The 19,145-nt window shown below is 37.8% G+C and overlaps 1 protein-coding gene across 7 annotated transcripts in view; it reads left to right on the plus strand.

The window, feature by feature from the left end:
- cul9 (cullin 9) overlaps positions 1-19,145 on the plus strand; it is a 70,453-nt gene that overhangs the window by 19,007 nt on the left and 32,301 nt on the right. For all 7 annotated transcript variants that reach the window (XM_077246829.1, XM_077246837.1, XM_077246852.1 and 4 more), the window contains 13 exons: positions 6,951-7,143; positions 7,969-8,170; positions 8,802-8,992; positions 9,080-9,276; positions 9,475-9,712; positions 14,406-14,511; positions 14,589-14,816; positions 15,118-15,208; positions 15,998-16,169; positions 16,942-17,047; positions 17,133-17,228; positions 17,962-18,137; positions 18,256-18,389. In XM_077246829.1, coding sequence (XP_077102944.1) covers positions 6,951-7,143; positions 7,969-8,170; positions 8,802-8,992; positions 9,080-9,276; positions 9,475-9,712; positions 14,406-14,511; positions 14,589-14,816; positions 15,118-15,208; positions 15,998-16,169; positions 16,942-17,047; positions 17,133-17,228; positions 17,962-18,137; positions 18,256-18,389 — 2,130 coding nt within the window. The remainder of the gene's footprint in view (positions 1-6,950; positions 7,144-7,968; positions 8,171-8,801; positions 8,993-9,079; positions 9,277-9,474; positions 9,713-14,405; positions 14,512-14,588; positions 14,817-15,117; positions 15,209-15,997; positions 16,170-16,941; positions 17,048-17,132; positions 17,229-17,961; positions 18,138-18,255; positions 18,390-19,145) is intronic.

Genomic DNA, 19,145 nt, shown 5'->3' on the forward strand with positions numbered 1-19,145 from the left:
TCGCAATTAGATTATTTTCCATAATCGTTCAGCCCTACTCCAGAATGTGTCTGTGAAGTTCCAGCTCTAAATACCCACAGATCATTTATTATAACATCTTTGAGTTTTTTTGAGTGAAAGGAAAAACATGCTATTTTCATCCATGTATGCTGGATGCAAATGAGCTGCTGCTCCTCGCCCCGCTTTCCAGAAGCCTTTACATCTCGTTCCTCAGATACTCTGCCAAAATCTAAAACGTCTGTTTGGTTTTGATTATCATCTCTATCACTGTCATTCTCGCGCGTGACATTGCAGTTCTTCATCAGCATGAAAGTTTATTATCTGCATGCGTTTTAAACTTCACATCCGAAGCACGCGCACAGAAAGCTGGCTGTTAGACGGAGCGTCCCGTGAGAATTAAACAAAGTTCTCTTTCACGTGTTATTGCGCTTAAACTGTCAAAAACACTCAAAGTTCACATAAACAGTCGGTTATGTCTGTGAATGTAAACAAGTAAAGAAATCACATGTGTATATTAGATCTGTGTATTAAAGAGACAGCAGCGTAAAATGCAGTACCCACTGCTATATGCTGTTAATATGAAACGAAAGAAAAACAAAATCACTCACTGCTCATGATTGAATAACTTTAATAGCTTTAATAAGAAAAGGCTATATTTCTTACTTGAATGCTGCTGTTAAATGCTCTGGCGAGGAGATAAACATGGCGGAGTGTGTACAGCTCACTGAGGGTGGTAGCTATGCTAATAGGAAAGAGTCTGTCAGTAGTCGTGGGCCTAAGCATTTGTGTCGTCACATTGCATAGAAACTAGGGCTGTGCTCAGAATATCGATACGACGATACATCGTCAGGAACTCCTGACGATGCACGTAGTTGCTGTATCGATACTCTCATGCTTTTGAATGTAGCCAATTCAGGGCTCGAATTTCAGCACGGGATTGCGAGTATTACGCATTATTCTAATCATTCCCTTAGGTTTCCCACTTATAATGTGGGAAATTCCCTCAAACATTGATTGAGTGTCCAGCTGTGCAGCGTCTTCTGTCTCTCAAAATGGGTTGCTCAAGGCAAGCGTCAAACGCGCTGAAGTAGTGCTGGGCGGTATACCGGTTCATACCAAAAACCAGTGTATATTTTTGTTATGATATTAATTTTGAATATACCGCCATACCGATTTATTTAATTGCACAACGTTCGGAGCGAACGTTACGCTGCGCCGTGCGACACTGTTTCAGACGGACCCTTTACAATGTTGCACTTCTAAGCAGCGACTGCGAGGCTAGGATAAACAGCAGTTTTCTTTTACTGTCTATGGTAAACAGCAGTGCTCTGGTGTTACGTTACAGGGAAGATGGATGCTGCAGAACTGTGGCGTCATTTTCCTGTCAAATGTCGAGAGCGCATTATTGTAGCGCGAAAGTACATTAATATAATGAGCGAGCACGAATCTCTCTGCTCCCGCGCGGAATATAATGTGCCGCGCTCTCAGATACACGCTGCTCTTGTTAGAATAGGTCTATTTTCTCTGGGCTCGCTCAGAGAGTCCTGCACTTAAAATGTGTTCAATGCAATCGCAAATCTCTCCTCTTCCCCAGATAACAATTTTAGGTTATAAGAACGTTTTCATAACATTCCCATTAAGTTATAAAAACGTTAACGTTATTTCTGAATGTTCTAGGAACATTCAAAACGTCCAGTTTTTTAACGTTGTATTAACGTTATTTCTTGGTTATAAGAACTTTATTCAAAACGTTATAAGAACGTTCAATTCTCCCGTTATATATACGTTGTATTAACGTTCTTGCTTGGTTATAAGAACATGATTCAAACGTCATTAGAACGTACCATTCTCCCGTTATATAATTGTTGTATTAACGTTATTTCCTGGTTATAAGAACGTTATAAGAACGTTATTAGAATGTTAAGAAATAACAATTTTAGGTTATTCTGGGCGCTTTTATATTCTACAATATTCACTAATGACAGTAAAATAGACCAAGTCAATTTACAGCAGTAATTCCTCTCTCAACTAGTAGAAAATGCTTTGAACACATGATTATGCATGAAAAAAAAAAAACGTCAAAAACCAACTTTTTCACGGATTATATCGCTTTTACAGCGAAAAACAAGCAAAATGATGTCAAAAATGGCTTGGTGAGTATCCCACACAATGAAAACAGGATCCGTGCACTAGCTCTTAAAGTGACAGAAGCCATATGTGTCTGTCATTTAATATTGTTGTCAAAACAACAAAAGATAGCTTTAATTATAAGGAATCTGGATTTATAGTCGATGTATTTAATTTAGTCAGGACTAAAATACTACCCAATGTTATTTTACATTTAATTACTTTATTAAGTTCTTAATACTAGTGCTAGACATATTCAAAAACATGTCTCTTTATTGGTAGGCTATCTTTATTCTATTGTATTTATATGTTTAAAATGATTTCAACATAATGTAAAGAAATCACTGTGTTTGGTGCAAATTCCAAAACTTATTTAATTTAACTCTCATTGTTTTTTAATGACAAAAACTAAATAGTTTTTCAGTTATCACAACCGTTATAACACTGTTTATTCAATAGAGATATTACTGTTGCTAAACTCTGCTCAAAAGAAATTTAAATTCCAAATTGATCCATATCGTGATGCGTATCGTATCGTGGCTTTAGTATCGTGATGTGTATCGTATCGTGACATTGTTGGTGATACACAGCCCTAATAGAAACTGCAAGTGGCTTATTCTGAGACATTGCTTATTATTTATGATGATTTAAAAAAAGGAGTGGCTGGATTTTTACCATTTGTAAGTAGGTTGTAAGGAGGTTGTGTGTACACACTGCCAACACATGTTCAAACATTATGTAAAAGGGAATTTGTATAATAGGTCCCCTTTAACATTAATGACAGAGACAGCAGCAGGTTTATTAGGCTGCTGTCATTTTTAAGACAATGCACGGATCCAAAATATTGAAGCGCAACCCATTTTATCTCAGCTGTTTACGTTCCAATAAGACAAACTGTGTTCACAAAGATACTCGCCAAGACATTCATTTTGACATTTTGTGAGTATGTGCATTCAAGTGCATCAAGACGCAAAAGATGATTTGTACTCGCGCTGCCTGATCAGTGGTTTTCCCAGTCGGGCCATTGTATTTGTGAGGAAATGGCCAGTGACCAATCCATCTGTTACACCAAACTATGTGATCCAATGAATTATGTGAACACACTGTTGTCACCCTTGCCCTAATCCCAACACCATTAAACCTAATCCTACCATCACAACGTGATGTAACGTGAAGGCCAAGTATGGTAACCCATACTTGGAATTTGTCTTCATTTAACCCTTCCAAGTTAAGAGCATTAGGAGCAGTGAGTAGTGAATACACACACAAACCGTGGACACACACCCAGAGTCCTTTAGGGCTGGGAGGGTATGGATTTTTTCTAACCGCGATTGAAAAGCAAGAAATTCCTGCGGTATAGTGGTAAACCGCTTTTCTTTTTTGCAAAAAAATGAAGTGCAATAGGCATTAATTAGTAGGCTAAATAGCAGCATGTTGAAATTATGTGACAAATTGCGTTTTTTATTGCAATGGTAAAATTGTACAGTAGCCCAGTCAGGTTATTTATTAGGCTATTTATTTATTTTTGTTCCTGCACACCAATCGGAATTTTGGGATACAACATAGCCTATAGGCTATACTAGGGACATTAGCCTTTAAATATCTTTGCTGCATTGGATCAGTCTCCTTTCTAGAACAGCCAAGAGCTTTCTAGCCTCGCGGCAGCAGCGCCTTGCATCGCCCATAGACCTTAAAACAATCAGCGGATGGTGGGCAGGTGCGGTTTTGAAAATTGTTCAAAAAACTTTGGTGTGGATGGATGATGAGATTTGTGATGCAGTTGCGGATGAAATAATAGCCCATCCTCACATCTCTAATACGAAGGGAATGTTATTATGTGTCATGGAACATTGCGGTCCCCAACTGGCGAAAGTTCGGATTTTCTCCATTTTTTGATAAGTTTTGTTTAGAAAACCTTGAATCCATGTAAGACACAATGTCATTAGACATAATCCATGTCATTAGAATCAATGAATCCATGTCATTAGACACAACGTGCTCACGTGCAGGCCAATGTATTTTTTTGCAGTGATGACACTGACGTGCTCAGACCCGTGGTAGGCGTCACGTGACCGCGGTAACCGTCCCAGCCCTAGACCCTGTTGAGCGATTGGGGGTTCGGTGCCTTGCTTATGGGCACCTCAGTCATGTGTATTGAGGGTGAAAGAGGGCGCTGTTCATTCTGAACCAGCGACCTTCGGATTACAAGTCTGACTCTCTAACGACTACAGTGCCTATTATATTTATATTTAAGAGAATTATGTAGGTCCAATGTACCTGACTAATTCATCATCTTGCGCATGAACGGACAAATTCACACACATTTAATTTAGCTTTTGTTTTAAGTGAACAAACTGTTGAGAAAAAAAACGCAGTATGTGTCAATAAATTGGATCCGTGCATTGTCTTAAAGTGGCAGCAGCCTAATAATCCTGCTGCTGTCTCCGTTTTTAATGTTAATCAAACAACAAAGGACAAAGAAGAAAAAATGTACTGCTCTTGTCTGAATAACTTTTGTAACTTTAATAATGATTAATCTTTATTTAATTTATACAATGAAGAAGACATGTTGTCTTATTTAACATTTGATTACTTTATGAAGTTTCTGTAGGCCTACTGTTAGGGGGTAACAGTTTAGGATCCAAGGACCAGATGTTTGAAAGAAGACCCGGAGTCAGAATTATAAGGAATTACTGAAGATAGTTTGTAGTTTCATCAGCAGAAGTCAGCTTCAAGACTCACACAGGAGGCCGTAGGCCGGCCCCCTTACAGTTACAAAGATCACAGCAATTATACCCTTCACCAAGGTCTAAGTTACGTCTTTGCTTCATGTTGCAATTTCTGATTGGCTAAGCAAATTTCCACACATAGATGGATAGAGTATGTCGCCATTAGTCAAGATAGTCGTCGCACGATTCCTAGATTTAGGTGTGCGGTGACCTCGGAGTTCGGAGAAAGGCGTCTTTGGTTCTGTTGTTGCATCTCGAAGTGTCCCATAGCTCCTATACAAGACCTGCACAGAACATCCAACGCACACACAAAAGCACTAGGGAATCGCAGTTTCTCCAAGGTTGAAGAGGGCCTGCGCTAACTATCATCAGGACAAACTACCAAAACATAATGATAATACATTCCCTCCTCAGGAAGATACTATTCACTTTAGTTTCTAGAGATATACACATGAATAGGGCTGGGTACTGAGTTCGGTTCAATTCATTTTCATTCAGTTTCATTGTTAAACAATGCATTAAGAAAAATGAGCTAATTGAACTAAAGAATACATGTTGTTAAGTGATTAGGAAACAGAAAACTTTAGCATTGGTGCTTTTTTACATACTCAAAATATGTGTAAAAAAAGTCAACAAACAGACTGAAAAAAATAAGTGTTTTTTTAGGTAATGGTTTCATAAAATTGGTATCGAAAAAAGTATCGATCAGGAACCGGTATTAAAGTCAAGGTATCGGTATCGAAAATTTTGTTACGATAGCCAGCCCTACACATGAAAGAGGTGCAATTCTGTAAATCAGGTGAAGTCACGTATAGTTGGACCTATAACCTTAACTTGTCAGCTAGAAACAGATATATAGACAACACATGTTCAGGGTCACATTAGAATGTACCTAAAAGCAGCTGGTTAACACTCACAGCAAACATGATTAAAAGTATATTTGAATCACTCTTTGAATGTAGAAATGCTCATCCTTGATTATTAATCACTCATTACATCACACCTGCAAACTTGTCGCTTTTCGGCGACAATCGCCGTTTTTTACGCAGATCTTGATCAAGCGACACAGTGCTAATAAGAGATCCAGTAAAGGAAGCATTTTTTCATAGAAGTAATAACATCGCTGAGACTCCTGCGAGATCAAGTGAGAAACATTCACATTTCTCCGTTATCAATGAATCAAACAGCACTGACGTGGAAACCAGGAAGAAACATTGTTCCATGAATTAACTATCCTGTGTCCACCGATCAGCAACATTCACCATGGATTTACTGTAGTAACACTGACTGCAACCATGGAAGTTTGGCAGGGATAGTAGGCTATAATGCCTTCAAGTAACATTACGTCGGTTTTATTTTGACATTATGAATACAATTGCTGCCCTCAAACTAATCTGAACTAAAATAAACCTTTGTTTATAACTACTACAATATTATATTTCATTTTTTTCCAAGGAGCTGTTTTGTTTTATATGCTCCTAAGAAGAGTCAATTATAGCTCCAGAATTGCTCAAAGTAAAAAAAAATATCATAATTTATGATGTTTTAATTTTAAAAAATAATTAAAAAAATTAAATCAAGGAAATGACCTAAAACCTGGTAAACAGTAATTTCTAACAACATAGGGCTATTTAGATAAACAATCTGGCGAGCATGTTGTTTTAGGCTAATACACCAACAGCAAATTTCTGTTTAATAAAGCGCTCAGAAATGTGTCATTTGCATATTAAAATCTCAAAAATTTAATATTTTCAATTTTATATTTATTTTTGTTAGGCTAGTAATTTTAGCTGTAGCATTGAAATTGGAATAGAGAATTGTGAATGTTCACTGGTATCTAAAGTGTTGGTGGCATAAATGCCTGATTTTGCAAAAACAGCTTCATGGCTGGTAAAACATATTTTATGGCAGATAAATGTCCTTAAGTCATTGGCCATTGGTAGAAGTGGCAAAATGTTAGATTTAGGCCCTGATTGTAAACAAAATATCGCAACATCCAGTAGTGTTTCTTATCTACTGTATCTCGTCTAAGTTTCTTTGTCAAAGAATTCAGTGGGTAAAAATAGTTGTTGTTTTTGTTGCTGTACACTGCAGTGTTCAACAGTCCAAAGGTGCAGGGTAAGAAGAGCTGTCTGGAGAAGATGGGTGAGGTGGTGGACATCATGAAGAAGAGCAGCTCTGACTCTGGACTGCAGCTGGCGGGCATGAAAGTTATCAGCAAGACTCTCGAGGAGGAGGGACCCCAAGAGAGAAGCACCCTCAGATCAGACTCGACACAAACTATCCGGTGGGACTTACAAACCAGAAATACCACAATTTATTTATTTTTTATTTTATGACTTAAAGAAAATACTCTTTCTCACAGCACTTTGTATAATATACAACATAATCCTATACAAATTATATTCAATTTTACCATTCATCAAAATTCTTTTTGAGGATAGCACAGCATTACCTAACGAGCTTGCGTTTTGAAAGTAGTTTTCCCTATAGCATTGTAACCAAACCACTCGTAGAGCACTCATTTGTTATCCATGAACTAGACCCTTTTCACATTTCCAGGGTTCTCAGAAGCAGAAGTCTTCATAGTTGGGTGAACTTCTATAGCAGTGAACAGGAAGCTACAACAAATACAATTTTACATTCCCATTTGCTCCAGTAGCAAAAGAAAAAATCCAGAACGATTCTACCTTAAGTACCATACTGGTATTGTTCTTTTTTTTTCATTGTAATTTAATGTGTAATATAACACTTTTAAAAAAAAAAAGGTTACACTTTATTTTCAGCGGTCCTCCTTGTTACAGTGTAATTTTACATTTAAGTACTGAGTATTATTCATTAAGTACATGTACTTACTATAGGGTGAGAATTAGGGAGCTAGTTGCATGTAATTGTGTAATTTACTGTTATTACTACATTCTTCATTCAAATTAATCTACATTTAACGTGTGACGAGGACACTAAAGTAAAGCGTTATCAATTTTTTTGGAAAAAGGTAGACTGTCTACATGCAATGCGTAATAAATTACGTTCCATAAATCGTAATGAAAGTTACATTATTATTAGTTTAGATCGCAAAAAGTTTTAAAATAACTACTTTTTCTTTTTCCAGTGACAAAGTCTTAAAGATGTTGGTAGAGATGATTGGCAGTCAGCCCAAGCAGAACGCTGTGATTGCGCTGCTGCTGACCCGCAGTCTTATGCTGAAATACGAGTGGAGGGTCTCCTTCGCCACAGAGGGCGGTGTTAAAGCCGTCCTGTGCTGCATGCAGGAGTATCCTACTTGTATACATGTGCAGCAGATCGCACTGGCGGTGAGTGGGGATTCTTGTGACGTGTTTGTCTTAAAATATTGATAATTAAATATTTTATTAACTTTAATAATCTCTGGCTTCTGGCAACATGTGTACACGAATTCATGAGAGTTGAGTTCTAGCGGAAGGGTGACCGCTGACTCGACTTATGACGTACACGTAGCGTAAACATGGGTGAGGATTGACAAACGCGGAAGCACAGAGGATGGAGCAAAACAAAATGTCTGTTACGAATTAGACATCTTAAAAGAGAAGTTTTAAAGTAAAATGTCGGAGGATTTCAATATAAGAGAAGATGAGCTACATCATAGGTCACCCTTCCACCAGAACTCGACTCTCTCGATAGTGCTTATAATGTTTGTAAGTGCTTCATTTTTATTTCTGAATGTAATAATAAAATGTGACTTATGCACCAATGCTACTTAACTTTTTTTAATAATATTAATAACGGATTTCTTAAGGAACCAGAATTGATTGGAATCGTAGCCAGAATAATTACTTTCCTTACGATCCTCTTATCTATTTAGCAGAATCTTTTTGAGGCACATACAGTACACTGCAAATATACCTTTATGGATACAGAAGTATAGAAACTTTGGAGTGATGACGAATATAAATGTTTCTCTCCCAGACTCTGAAGGTCATCACAGGTGCCAGTAAACATGACCCCCGCAGTGTGGGTGCATGTCTACCCCTTTCTGAGTCTGGCACTCAGATGATGCTGGAGATTTTTTCAAGCATAGGCTCTGCTACACCAGAAGGCTCCAAAGGTCTCCTGTGTGCCATCCCTTCTGCCATTGACCTAATGCTCGGCACAACGGGGTAAGAATTTGAAATTCTGTTTTAGATGTAGCACAATTGACTGAATTAACTGATTTCACATTCATATTTCTACTGTGATTTATGCAGTTGTGGTTTGTCTGTGCGGAACGGGCTGCTGGTCATCATCATGCTGATTTCCAGCCACAAGAGTCTTGCGGAGCAACTAGTCACCTGCAATGTCAGTGCCACGCTTAAGAAGTGCCTTTCTGCTCAGAATCATCACAGCATGCTGGCCATCATTGCCCTCAACCATATCTCCATGGTCCACAAACTGGAGAAAAAAGGTATCATCATGCATTATTGCATCTGCTTGCCAAATTTAATTGCTTTAATTTAGATGTTTTGAACAATCCCAAACCCTGTGATTACCACAGCCCTGTAATAAGCAGTATGTTAATACAACAAAAATATTCACTCTTGATTTGGGATACACATGTTTGTACCTCGTTTAAAATAACATGCAGCATTGTTTGCCTCTATAGAGTCTCAAGAAGAGCATGACTTTAAAGACACAGAGCTAAAGATGTTGGTGGTGAGTCTGAAGGAAATGCCAGCCACCAAAGAGGTAATACTGACCCTGGAGCAGTTGCTCTGCGACGACGCCTCCCAACTGGAGGAAGAGAGAAATGAGGTAACTCGCAGCCGAGACACCTTCCAGGACCTAATCTGCCTCCTGGACCAGCACAGAGCGGAGCGGGCGGTACAGCTTTCCATCCTTAGGTGAGCCTTTGTCTTAAACATAAGTAGGTAATAAATAACAGATATTTTTAACTACTTTGAGGTGGTTGCACTCACAAAAAAACTTGTCTAGGTCATATTTGACCCTAAAATCAAAAGATTTTTTTATTAAAAAACAATTTTAAATATTTATTTTTAAAATAAATATATTTAAAATATTTTGCATTAAGAGTAGGGTTGGGTATCGAGAATCGGTTTCATTTTAGAACTGTTTCCAAATTTTGTCCCTTTCACAAAAAACTGTCCTTAATGACCAGTATCTGTAATTTCACCCAGCTTGTTATTCAGCCGACTAGAATCTCTGTAGGTATTGATGGCAGGAATAAATCTACATGCATTGATCTGATATTCACTAATATACCAGAGTTTTGTTCACAAACAGTTTCTAAAGATGTGGGATGTAGTGACCACAATTTGATCGCTTTATCAAGAAAAACTAAATTGCCTAAATATTATTTATATTAGACATTAATTATATGCAATGGTCAGATGTTCTTGAAGAACAGAATGTCAACACTGCTTTAAATATGTTTATGGATAAATTGATTGAATTGGTTTATATGCATGCTCCCCTTAAGAAAAGGTCAATAAGAAGTAACAGTGCTCCGTGGCTGGACAATGAATTGAGATTGTTGATGCTTCAAAGGGATAAAGCCAAAACAGTTGCTCAAAAAACAGGGAAACCTGAAGATAGGAAGACGTACTGCACATTAAGAAATAAAGTCACAAAATTAAATCATAGTAAAAAGAAAGTTTATTTTAAACAGAAAATGTATAACTCTGCGAATGATGGTAAACAACTGTGGAAAATACTGAATGTATTAATGTGCAAGAAACCAAAGTCATCCCCAAAATTTGTTGAATGTGAGAGGCAGTTCATTTCGAAGCCACATGATATTGCAAACTATTTTAACAAGTTTTTTGCAAGAAAAGTGGACAATTTAAGATCTAATATAAATAAAACTGATAGAGATGCATGCCGGAAATTGGTTGATAACATAATGCAGGGCAAAAACTGCAACTTCAAATTTAATATTGTAACTCAGGATGCCGTAGAGAAGCTGTTACAGGGTCTATCTACTGAAACATCTGCAGGCATAGACAATCTGGAAGGAAGAATACTTAAAGTAGCTGCGAATCAACTCTCAAAATCTATAAGTCACATTTTTAATAGGTCTGTTTTGAGTGGCACTTTTCCTGAGCTTTGGAAACAGTCAAAAATTATACCCCTTCTTAAGGATGCAAAAGTGGGCTTTACTGGATCAAATAGTAGACCTATCAGTTTACTTCCAGTGTTAAGCAAAATTTTGGAGAAGATCATCTTTAATCAAATAAGGGATTATTTCAGTACAAATGAATTGATGACAAATTTCCAACATGCATATAGACAAGGCTTTTCCACAAACACTGCTCTAGTACAAATGACAGAGGAGTGGCTAACAGGTTTAGATGAAGGGAAACTAGTAGGAGCTACGTTTTTGGATTTTACAGCAGCTTTTGATGTAATAGATCATAGTCTTCTCATAGCCAAACTCAAAGCATATGGTTTTTCACACTCAGCATTAACTTGGGCGGATAGTTATCTTTCCAATAGGACGCAATAGGTCCTGTTGGTCATGTCAGTACTTCATAAATAGAACATGGCATCAGTTTAGGGTCAGAGATTCGTCACTTGCATCGCGCCGTGTCCAGTGTAGACAGAATCGCTGTTTATAACAAGTTTTATTGTTTTTAATCGGGTTACACCGCTTGCGTCCGGTGTAGACAAGATGTAAGACGCATTTCAATTCTGCTTATCTTTTGCTGTCTGTGCGTTTTAATAGGATTTTCTAAAACCATTAAAGTGCAAGAAGACGCGAAAGAACTCGCATCGAGAATCTGTTCCATTTTAGAGCTGGTTCCAAATTTCCATTTCAGCACTCGCATGCTGTTTTCTGTGAGCATAAAAAACAAAAATCCTCTAGTGCATGAATACTGAATTGAGTTCTTTCACATCGTCTTTTGCTTGAAAAGACAAATACACAAAAATTCTCAAGGCTTTTCCACAAACACTGCTCTAGTACAAATGACAGAGGAGTGGCTAACAGGTTTAGATGAAGGGAAACTAGTAGGAGCTACGTTTTTGGATTTTACAGCAGCTTTTGATGTAATAGATCATAGTCTTCTCATAGCCAAACTCAAAGCATATGGTTTTTCACATTCAGCATTAACTTGGGCGGATAGTTATCTTTCCAATAGGACGCAACAGGTTTATTTTAATGGAAGTCTATCCAATTGCTTAATTGCATCATGCGGCATAGCACAAGGAAGTTGCCTGGGTCCACTTTTATTTTCAATATTTATAAATTATTTTCCATATGTTTTTAGAAAGGCTAGTGTTATATTTGTATGCTGATGATGTAACTTTATTCAATGCAGCATCAACATTGCCTGAACTAAATGAAAATCTTCAGCATGAGTTAAATACAGCAATGGACTGGGTGAAAAAGAATAAATTGGTACTGAATATTTCTAAAACTAAATGTATGATATTTGGCAATAGATATATGTTACCAAGTATCACCACACTTAATCTGCATATAGAGAACAATGTGGTCCAGCAGGTTACTAGATTCACACTGCTGGGTTTTAGACTTGATACTTTATTGTCTTGGTCAGACCAGATTGACCACATTGTCAGTAAGATGGGTAGGGGCATCGTTATGTCCAGAGAATGCTCTGTATATTGTCCAACTGCTATATTGAAAAACGTCGTACAAAGTTTTGTTCTGTCTCACTTATATTATTGTCCAGTAGTTTGGAATAGCGCTGCCCAAAAACATCTAAGAAAACTTCAAATTGCACAGAATAGAGCAGCCAGAGTAGTTCCTCACTGATCTTTTCGCGCTAGTGTGCGTGAGATGCATATTAGATTATCTTTGTTAACAGTAGAGGCAAAAGTAAAATATAACCTTTTGTTGCTTATGCACAAGGTCATGGCAAATGAAGCATATAACTCTATATAAAAAAATATTGTTTAGTGGATATGGTCATGAGCATGTGACACGCTCAGTCAGCAACAGGATAATGATTACTCCCAGTCCAAGGTGTAATTTTATGAAGAAAACTATTGTATACAGAGGGGCTGTAGAGTGGAACTCACTTCCATCCAGTGTTAGGGAACTTAAAAGTAAATTTTCTTTTAAGAAATTAATAAAACGGGGATTACAGGTGTGAAAGTATTACAATGTTATTTTATTTTCGCATGTTTGTCTTTGTTTTAAATTGTTTTGAATTACATGTTGAATAGATGTTGCTTTTGCATAACTGTATAATTCGAAATCATTTTAAATGTGTGTCATGGTAGCTAATATATCGTATAGCTCTTATAGATCATATTGATGTATTGATTAATTGAATTTTTGTATTTTTGTATTGTGATTTCTGAAGACTAGCGACCACCATGGTGGGAGCTATTGGGGATCCAAATAAAACAACACCAATAAAATACACTGGACTTGACAAAGCACCCGTTGCAAAACATTTGTTGGTCATGTCAGTACGTCATAAATAGAACATGGCATCAGTTTAGGGTCAGAGATTCGTCACTTGCATTGCGCCGTGTCCAGTGTAGACAGAATCGCTGTTTATAACAAGTTTTATTCACTTGGGGCGGCAGTGGCTCAGTGGTTCATGTAGGTTATCTACAAACCGAAAGGTTGGTGGTTCAATCCCCGGTTCCACCTGACCAAGTGTCGAGGTGTCCATGAGCAAGACACCTAACCCCAACTGCTCCCGACGAGCAGGGTGGCGCCTTGCATGGCTGACACCGCCGTCGGTGTATGAATGTGTGTATGAATGGGTGAATGTGAGGCAACTATGTAAAGCGCTTTGGTGGCCATTCGGTCTGTGAAAGCGCTATATAAATGCAGTCCATTTACCATTTTACCATTTATTGTTTTTAATCGGGTTACACCGCTTGCGTCCGGTGTAGACAAGATGTAAGACGCATTTCAATTCTGCTTATCTTTTGCTGTCTGTGCGTTTTAATAGGATTTTCTAAAACCATTAAAGTGCAAGAAGACGCGAAAGAACTCGCATCGAGAATCTGTTCCATTTTAGAGCTGGTTCCAAATTTCCATTTCAGCACTCGCATGCTGTTTTCTGTGAGCACAAAAAACAAAAATCCTCTAGTGCATGAATACTGAATTGAGTTCTTTCACATCGTCTTTTGCTTGAAAAGACAAATACACAAAAATTCTCAATGTCCTTGTAAACACAGGCGGGTATGGCTAATGTGAACGTAAACAGTTGAGAAAGAAAACACGTGTAACGGTATATTGGATCAGTGCTTAGATCTTAAAGTGACAGCAGCCTAATAAACCTACTGACGTCTGTCTGCTTAATGCTAATCTAACAACAACAAAAGACAAAGCAAATCACTCATTGATCTTGACAATAACTTTTGTAACTTTAAGGATTAATCTATATTTTATAAAAACAATGCAGTGTTTTTTTTTTTTACATTTGATTACATTACGTTTTGATTTCTGTTAATCTGTTATTTCTGCTATTGCTAATGTGTTTATATGTTCTTATTTTATTACTGAATGTTTACTTGTCTTTGTATCGTTCTTGATTGTAGTAGTGATATTGCTTTATTTGCCAGTGATAGTAACTCTTTTATATTTAACAGGATTTTGAACAAGTTTTTGGATAACTACCAGGAGGATCTGTTGCCCTGGCATGAGAGTATTGAGCCTTGCCTTTCATCTATGACCGCCTTTGTCAGTGACAGAGAGGTACTTTTCTTCCTTTAGCTTTATAAAATCATGATTTCATAATGCTGGTATTTCATTGCGCTTTTTTCCGCATTTAGGTCGTACAGCAGTTCATCCGCTTCTTGTATCGACTTGCCTCTTTGAATAAAGACTATGCTGTTGTGATGTGTCGGCTGGGCACCAAAGAGGCTCTTCTCAAAGCCCTGGACAAACACAGCACCAGCCTCCTCATGGTCACAGAGCTGCGAGACCTAATCACTGACTGTGAGAAGTACGCCAGCCTCTACAAGAAAATGACCACCAGTGTGTTGGCGGGGTGTATACAGGTATAAAGTAGGCCTGATAAAAAATAGATAGTTGCAACATTGACTAGTTAGTGAATTGCCTGAACAACCAGACTACCAATTAGACTAAGCAATCCCTATATAATTCCGCTGGTTTCTGGTTTACCTGTCCTTGAACAGACTTGTTCCTCATGTTAGAAGGCGTTTACATAAACGACATGTTATTACATGGTCAATTACTAAAACATAATGATGACATGTTTAATGGTTTGTTAGACTATCAGTGTAAATAATAGACATGTGTCTGTTCCTTTAATTACATACTCCATATCTGCATCTTTAGATGGTCCTTGGTCAGATTGAAGAGCATCGTCGCAGCCATCAGCCCATCAATATTCCCTTCTTTGATGTGTTCTTGCGGAACTTGTGCCAAGGTTTGTTCATAAAACATTTACTGATGCAAAGTGTAATCATTAAAGGAAGCAATAGTTCACCAAAAATGAAAATCATTTATTCACTCTCATGTCTTTCTGAACCTACCTTTTTTTTTCTCAGTGAAACACAAGTTAGGCAGAAATTCAGAGCTGTGTTTTTTTATACATGTGACGTGTTTTTATAGTAAGAAAAAAGTGCCCTGAAGTAGGCATTGATTTTGTAATGCATGTTATAGATTTTATTGTGAAAGATTCATCCATCCATGCCTCTTTTTTTTTTTTTTTTACATTTATTTAAATCTCGATCGTCCGGTAAAAAAAAAAAGACAGATCTCTTATTTCGGACTTCAATTATCTATCAATCTCAAAGCCTAATCAACTACCAATAGGTAGAACCAAGCCTACTTTTTTTTCTTTCTATAATCTGTTACACACTGATGCATGTCATAATATAGAGAAGGAGAAAACATCTGTTGATATTTCCGTTTCATCATGAATTATAAGTTTTCTGAAATCAGAATGTAACTTTGTGTGAGAAATCACATCCACATTGTTGTATAGAAAAGAAAAGATCTGACATTTTGACAATCTGTTTTTGGGCATGCTAAAAACTACAACATTTTGATATTGTGGAAACAATGATTTTCTTCTTGGCTGATTATATTGATTTAAAACATAGTCCTCTAAAACCGTTGCTTAAGAATAACCATGCTATGCTATTAGTTCCAGTTTAGGTATAACTATCACAGTTTCCTAGGATTTAGTTGAATTGGTCTGATGTTTTTTCAGGCTCCAGTGTGGAACTGAAAGAGGACAAATGCTGGGAGAAGGTGGAGGTCTCCTCTAATCACCATCGGGCTAACAAGCTGACAGATAAAAACCCCAAAACCTACTGGGAGTCTAACGGCTGTACTGGCTCCCACTTTATCAACATTTACATGCATAAAGGGGTGGTCATCAGGTATGCTGGCTAAGTTTCTCTTCATTTCAGTGTCATTTTGATGCAAAAATGCCACCAAAATTAATAAAAATGCCCCAAATTCAAGATAAAGTGGCAACATAATGTTCCAATGTGATTTTTTTGAATTAATGTTTATATTATAATGTTATATATTAATAGCATATGATATAGCTAAGCAATAATCACACAAGCAGGAGCGCTGTTTTTCCTAAACATCAAGCAAAATGTAATATTGATTTTATACAACCGTTCAATAAACAAGAAGTTGAAATTAAGTGACACCAGTGTTGTCAATATTGTTTGCCCAATTTCAGATACAAAAATAGTTACAGAACAAAGGCACAACAGATGATGTTTCGTTCCTTAAACAGATCCATTCAAAAAATGTGGATTCATTGAGTAAATTATTCAGTGACCCTTGATAAAGACAGCCACTTGCTTCATTCCTGAATAAATCAGCTGTTTTTAATGTATTGGTTGAATGAATGATTCTGACTTTTTTTATTCAAAATATTATATTTAAAAAATGTATCTCACAACATTATTTATAACAGCTCTGTAGTGTCTTATACTAATTGAATTTACTGATTAAATTGATAGAGAGACATGTTTAATATGGTGAGAGAAAATTTGCCCTTACAGAGGTTAAAAATAAATTGCACCTGTAAATCAGTTTAAGGGTGCAAAAATTGCCCCTATATTGAAACATTAATTTCTGTCACTGGAACTGATAAAAATAAAGAAAAACATTTAGCATTTTCTTCATTCACAGGCAATTGACTGTGCTTGTAGCCAGTGAGGACTCGAGTTACATGCCAGCTCGTATTGTAGTTCTAGGAGGAGATGATCCCACAAACATCAATACTGAACTCAACACAGTGAGAAAGCCCTTCTCATTCATCTTACATCTGATGAATGCACACTGCACATTAAGATGATACTTTTTTTGTGTGTGTTAAACAGGTAAATGTGGCACCCTCCGCCAGCCATGTGGTTTTGCTGGAGAATATGACTCGTTTCTGGCCCATCATTCAGATCAGAGTCAAACGATGTCAACAGGTCAGACATATTGAGTGGATTGTGACAGAACTTGCAAGGGGTGTGAACCTACACTGGTCTCACGGTTCGGTTCGATTACGATTATCATGTCATCGATTCAGTTCAATTCGATATCGCGATGCATCGCGTTGCACTGCATCTGCAATTTAAATTTTTACTCAAAGTGATGCGTGCGCGCGTGCGTGTTCGCCTGTTCGGGAAGTCGCACTGACAGAAACAGTGACATTACAGTTTAAGTTTCAAGGGAGTAAAGCCTGTTTATGCCATTTAGTAAATGAAATTGTGTCAAATCAATTTTGTTGTAAAGAAATGTTCATTTAAAAGCAGCGCTCATTCATCAGTGTATAATGTTACCATAGAGATGCGCGCATCAACCGTCGCCGAGCCCGCTGTTGAAGGTAACGATCATCCATTTATAATCACGCGTAACAACACAGAATAATTGTAATTTGACCATCGGTTTCGGATACTTAAATCAGCTCTATGTGTGCCTCATCTGCCATTGTATGCTACCGCGACAAAGCACACACGCGACAAATGACGTCAGAAAAGCGTCAGTATAACCTGTTATGGTCTATTACTGAACCGATACCGAATCGTCCTCGTCTGCATCGCGATGCATCGTAGAAACGATTAATTTCGACACCCCTAGAACTTGCCTACAATTAAACATAAAGCCTGAGATACTCTTTATTCCACTTCTCTTACAAATTGTTTTCCTTCCTGTCAACAGGGTGGCATTGATACACGAGTGCATGGGTTTGAGGTTCTGGGACCAAAACCCACTTTCTGGCCGGTGTTTAAGGAGCAGCTGTGCTGCCGCACTTATCTCTTCTATACTACCAAAGCTCACACCTGGTGCCAGGAGATCCTAGAGGACAGGAACCAGCTGCTGCAGCTCTTTAACAAGTGAGACCTGCTGCCATAATTATTTCATTTATAGAGCAGAATAAAGATGGAAGATGTTCTTACTGCTGCATTATATGAAAACCTCAGATTTTTATGTGCATCTCTCTCTGGGCTTCAGGTTAAACAGTGCCCTGAAACATGAGCAGATGTTTGCTGACCGTTTCCTTCCTGACGCTGAGGCCGCAGAGGCTTTAGGCCGAACCTGCTGGGAAGCTCTCATAACCCCCATCGTACAGAGCATCACCATCTCAGGTAAACGGCAGTTACCTGACCAAGGTCTGCTCCAATTTTCTTCTGGCCAAGTGCTGCCCACTTAAACAGGAAGAGACCGTCTAATGGATATATAAAAAGCGACAAACCACTGTTTTTGTTTTGTTTTTCCATAGTGTTCAGCGAAGGGTTAATGTGAAATATATCACACCACAATAATACACTCACCTAAAGGATTATAAGGAACACCTGTTCAATTTCTCATTAATACAATTATCTAATCAACCAATCACATGGCAGTTGCTTCAATGCATTTAGGGGTGTGGTCCTGGTCAAGACAATCTCCTGAACTCCAAACTGAATGTCAGAATGGGAAAGAAAGGTGATTTAAGCAATTTTGAGCGTGGCATGGTTGTTGGTGCCAGACGGGCGGTCTGAGTATTTCACAATCTGCTCAGTTACTGAGATTTTCACGCACAACCATTTCTAGGGTTTACAAAGAATGGTGTGAAAAGGGAAAAACATCCAGTATGCGGCAGTCCTGTGGGCGAAAATACCTTGTTGATGCTAGAGGTCAGAGGAGAATGGGGCGACTGATTCAAGCTGATAGAAGAGCAACTTTGACTGAAATAACCACTCGTTACAACCGAGGTATGCAGCAAAGCATTTTCTGAAACCCCAACACGCACAACCTTGAGGCGGATGGGCTACAACAGCAGAGGACCCCACCGGGTACCACTCATCTCCACTACAAATAGGAAAAAGAGGCTACCATTTGCAAGAGCTCACCAACATTGG

This window comes from Siphateles boraxobius, unplaced genomic scaffold (genome assembly GCF_051911475.1).
Source record: "Siphateles boraxobius isolate OS27281-9 unplaced genomic scaffold, OSU_SipBor_1 104, whole genome shotgun sequence".
NCBI lineage: Eukaryota > Metazoa > Chordata > Actinopteri > Cypriniformes > Leuciscidae > Siphateles > Siphateles boraxobius.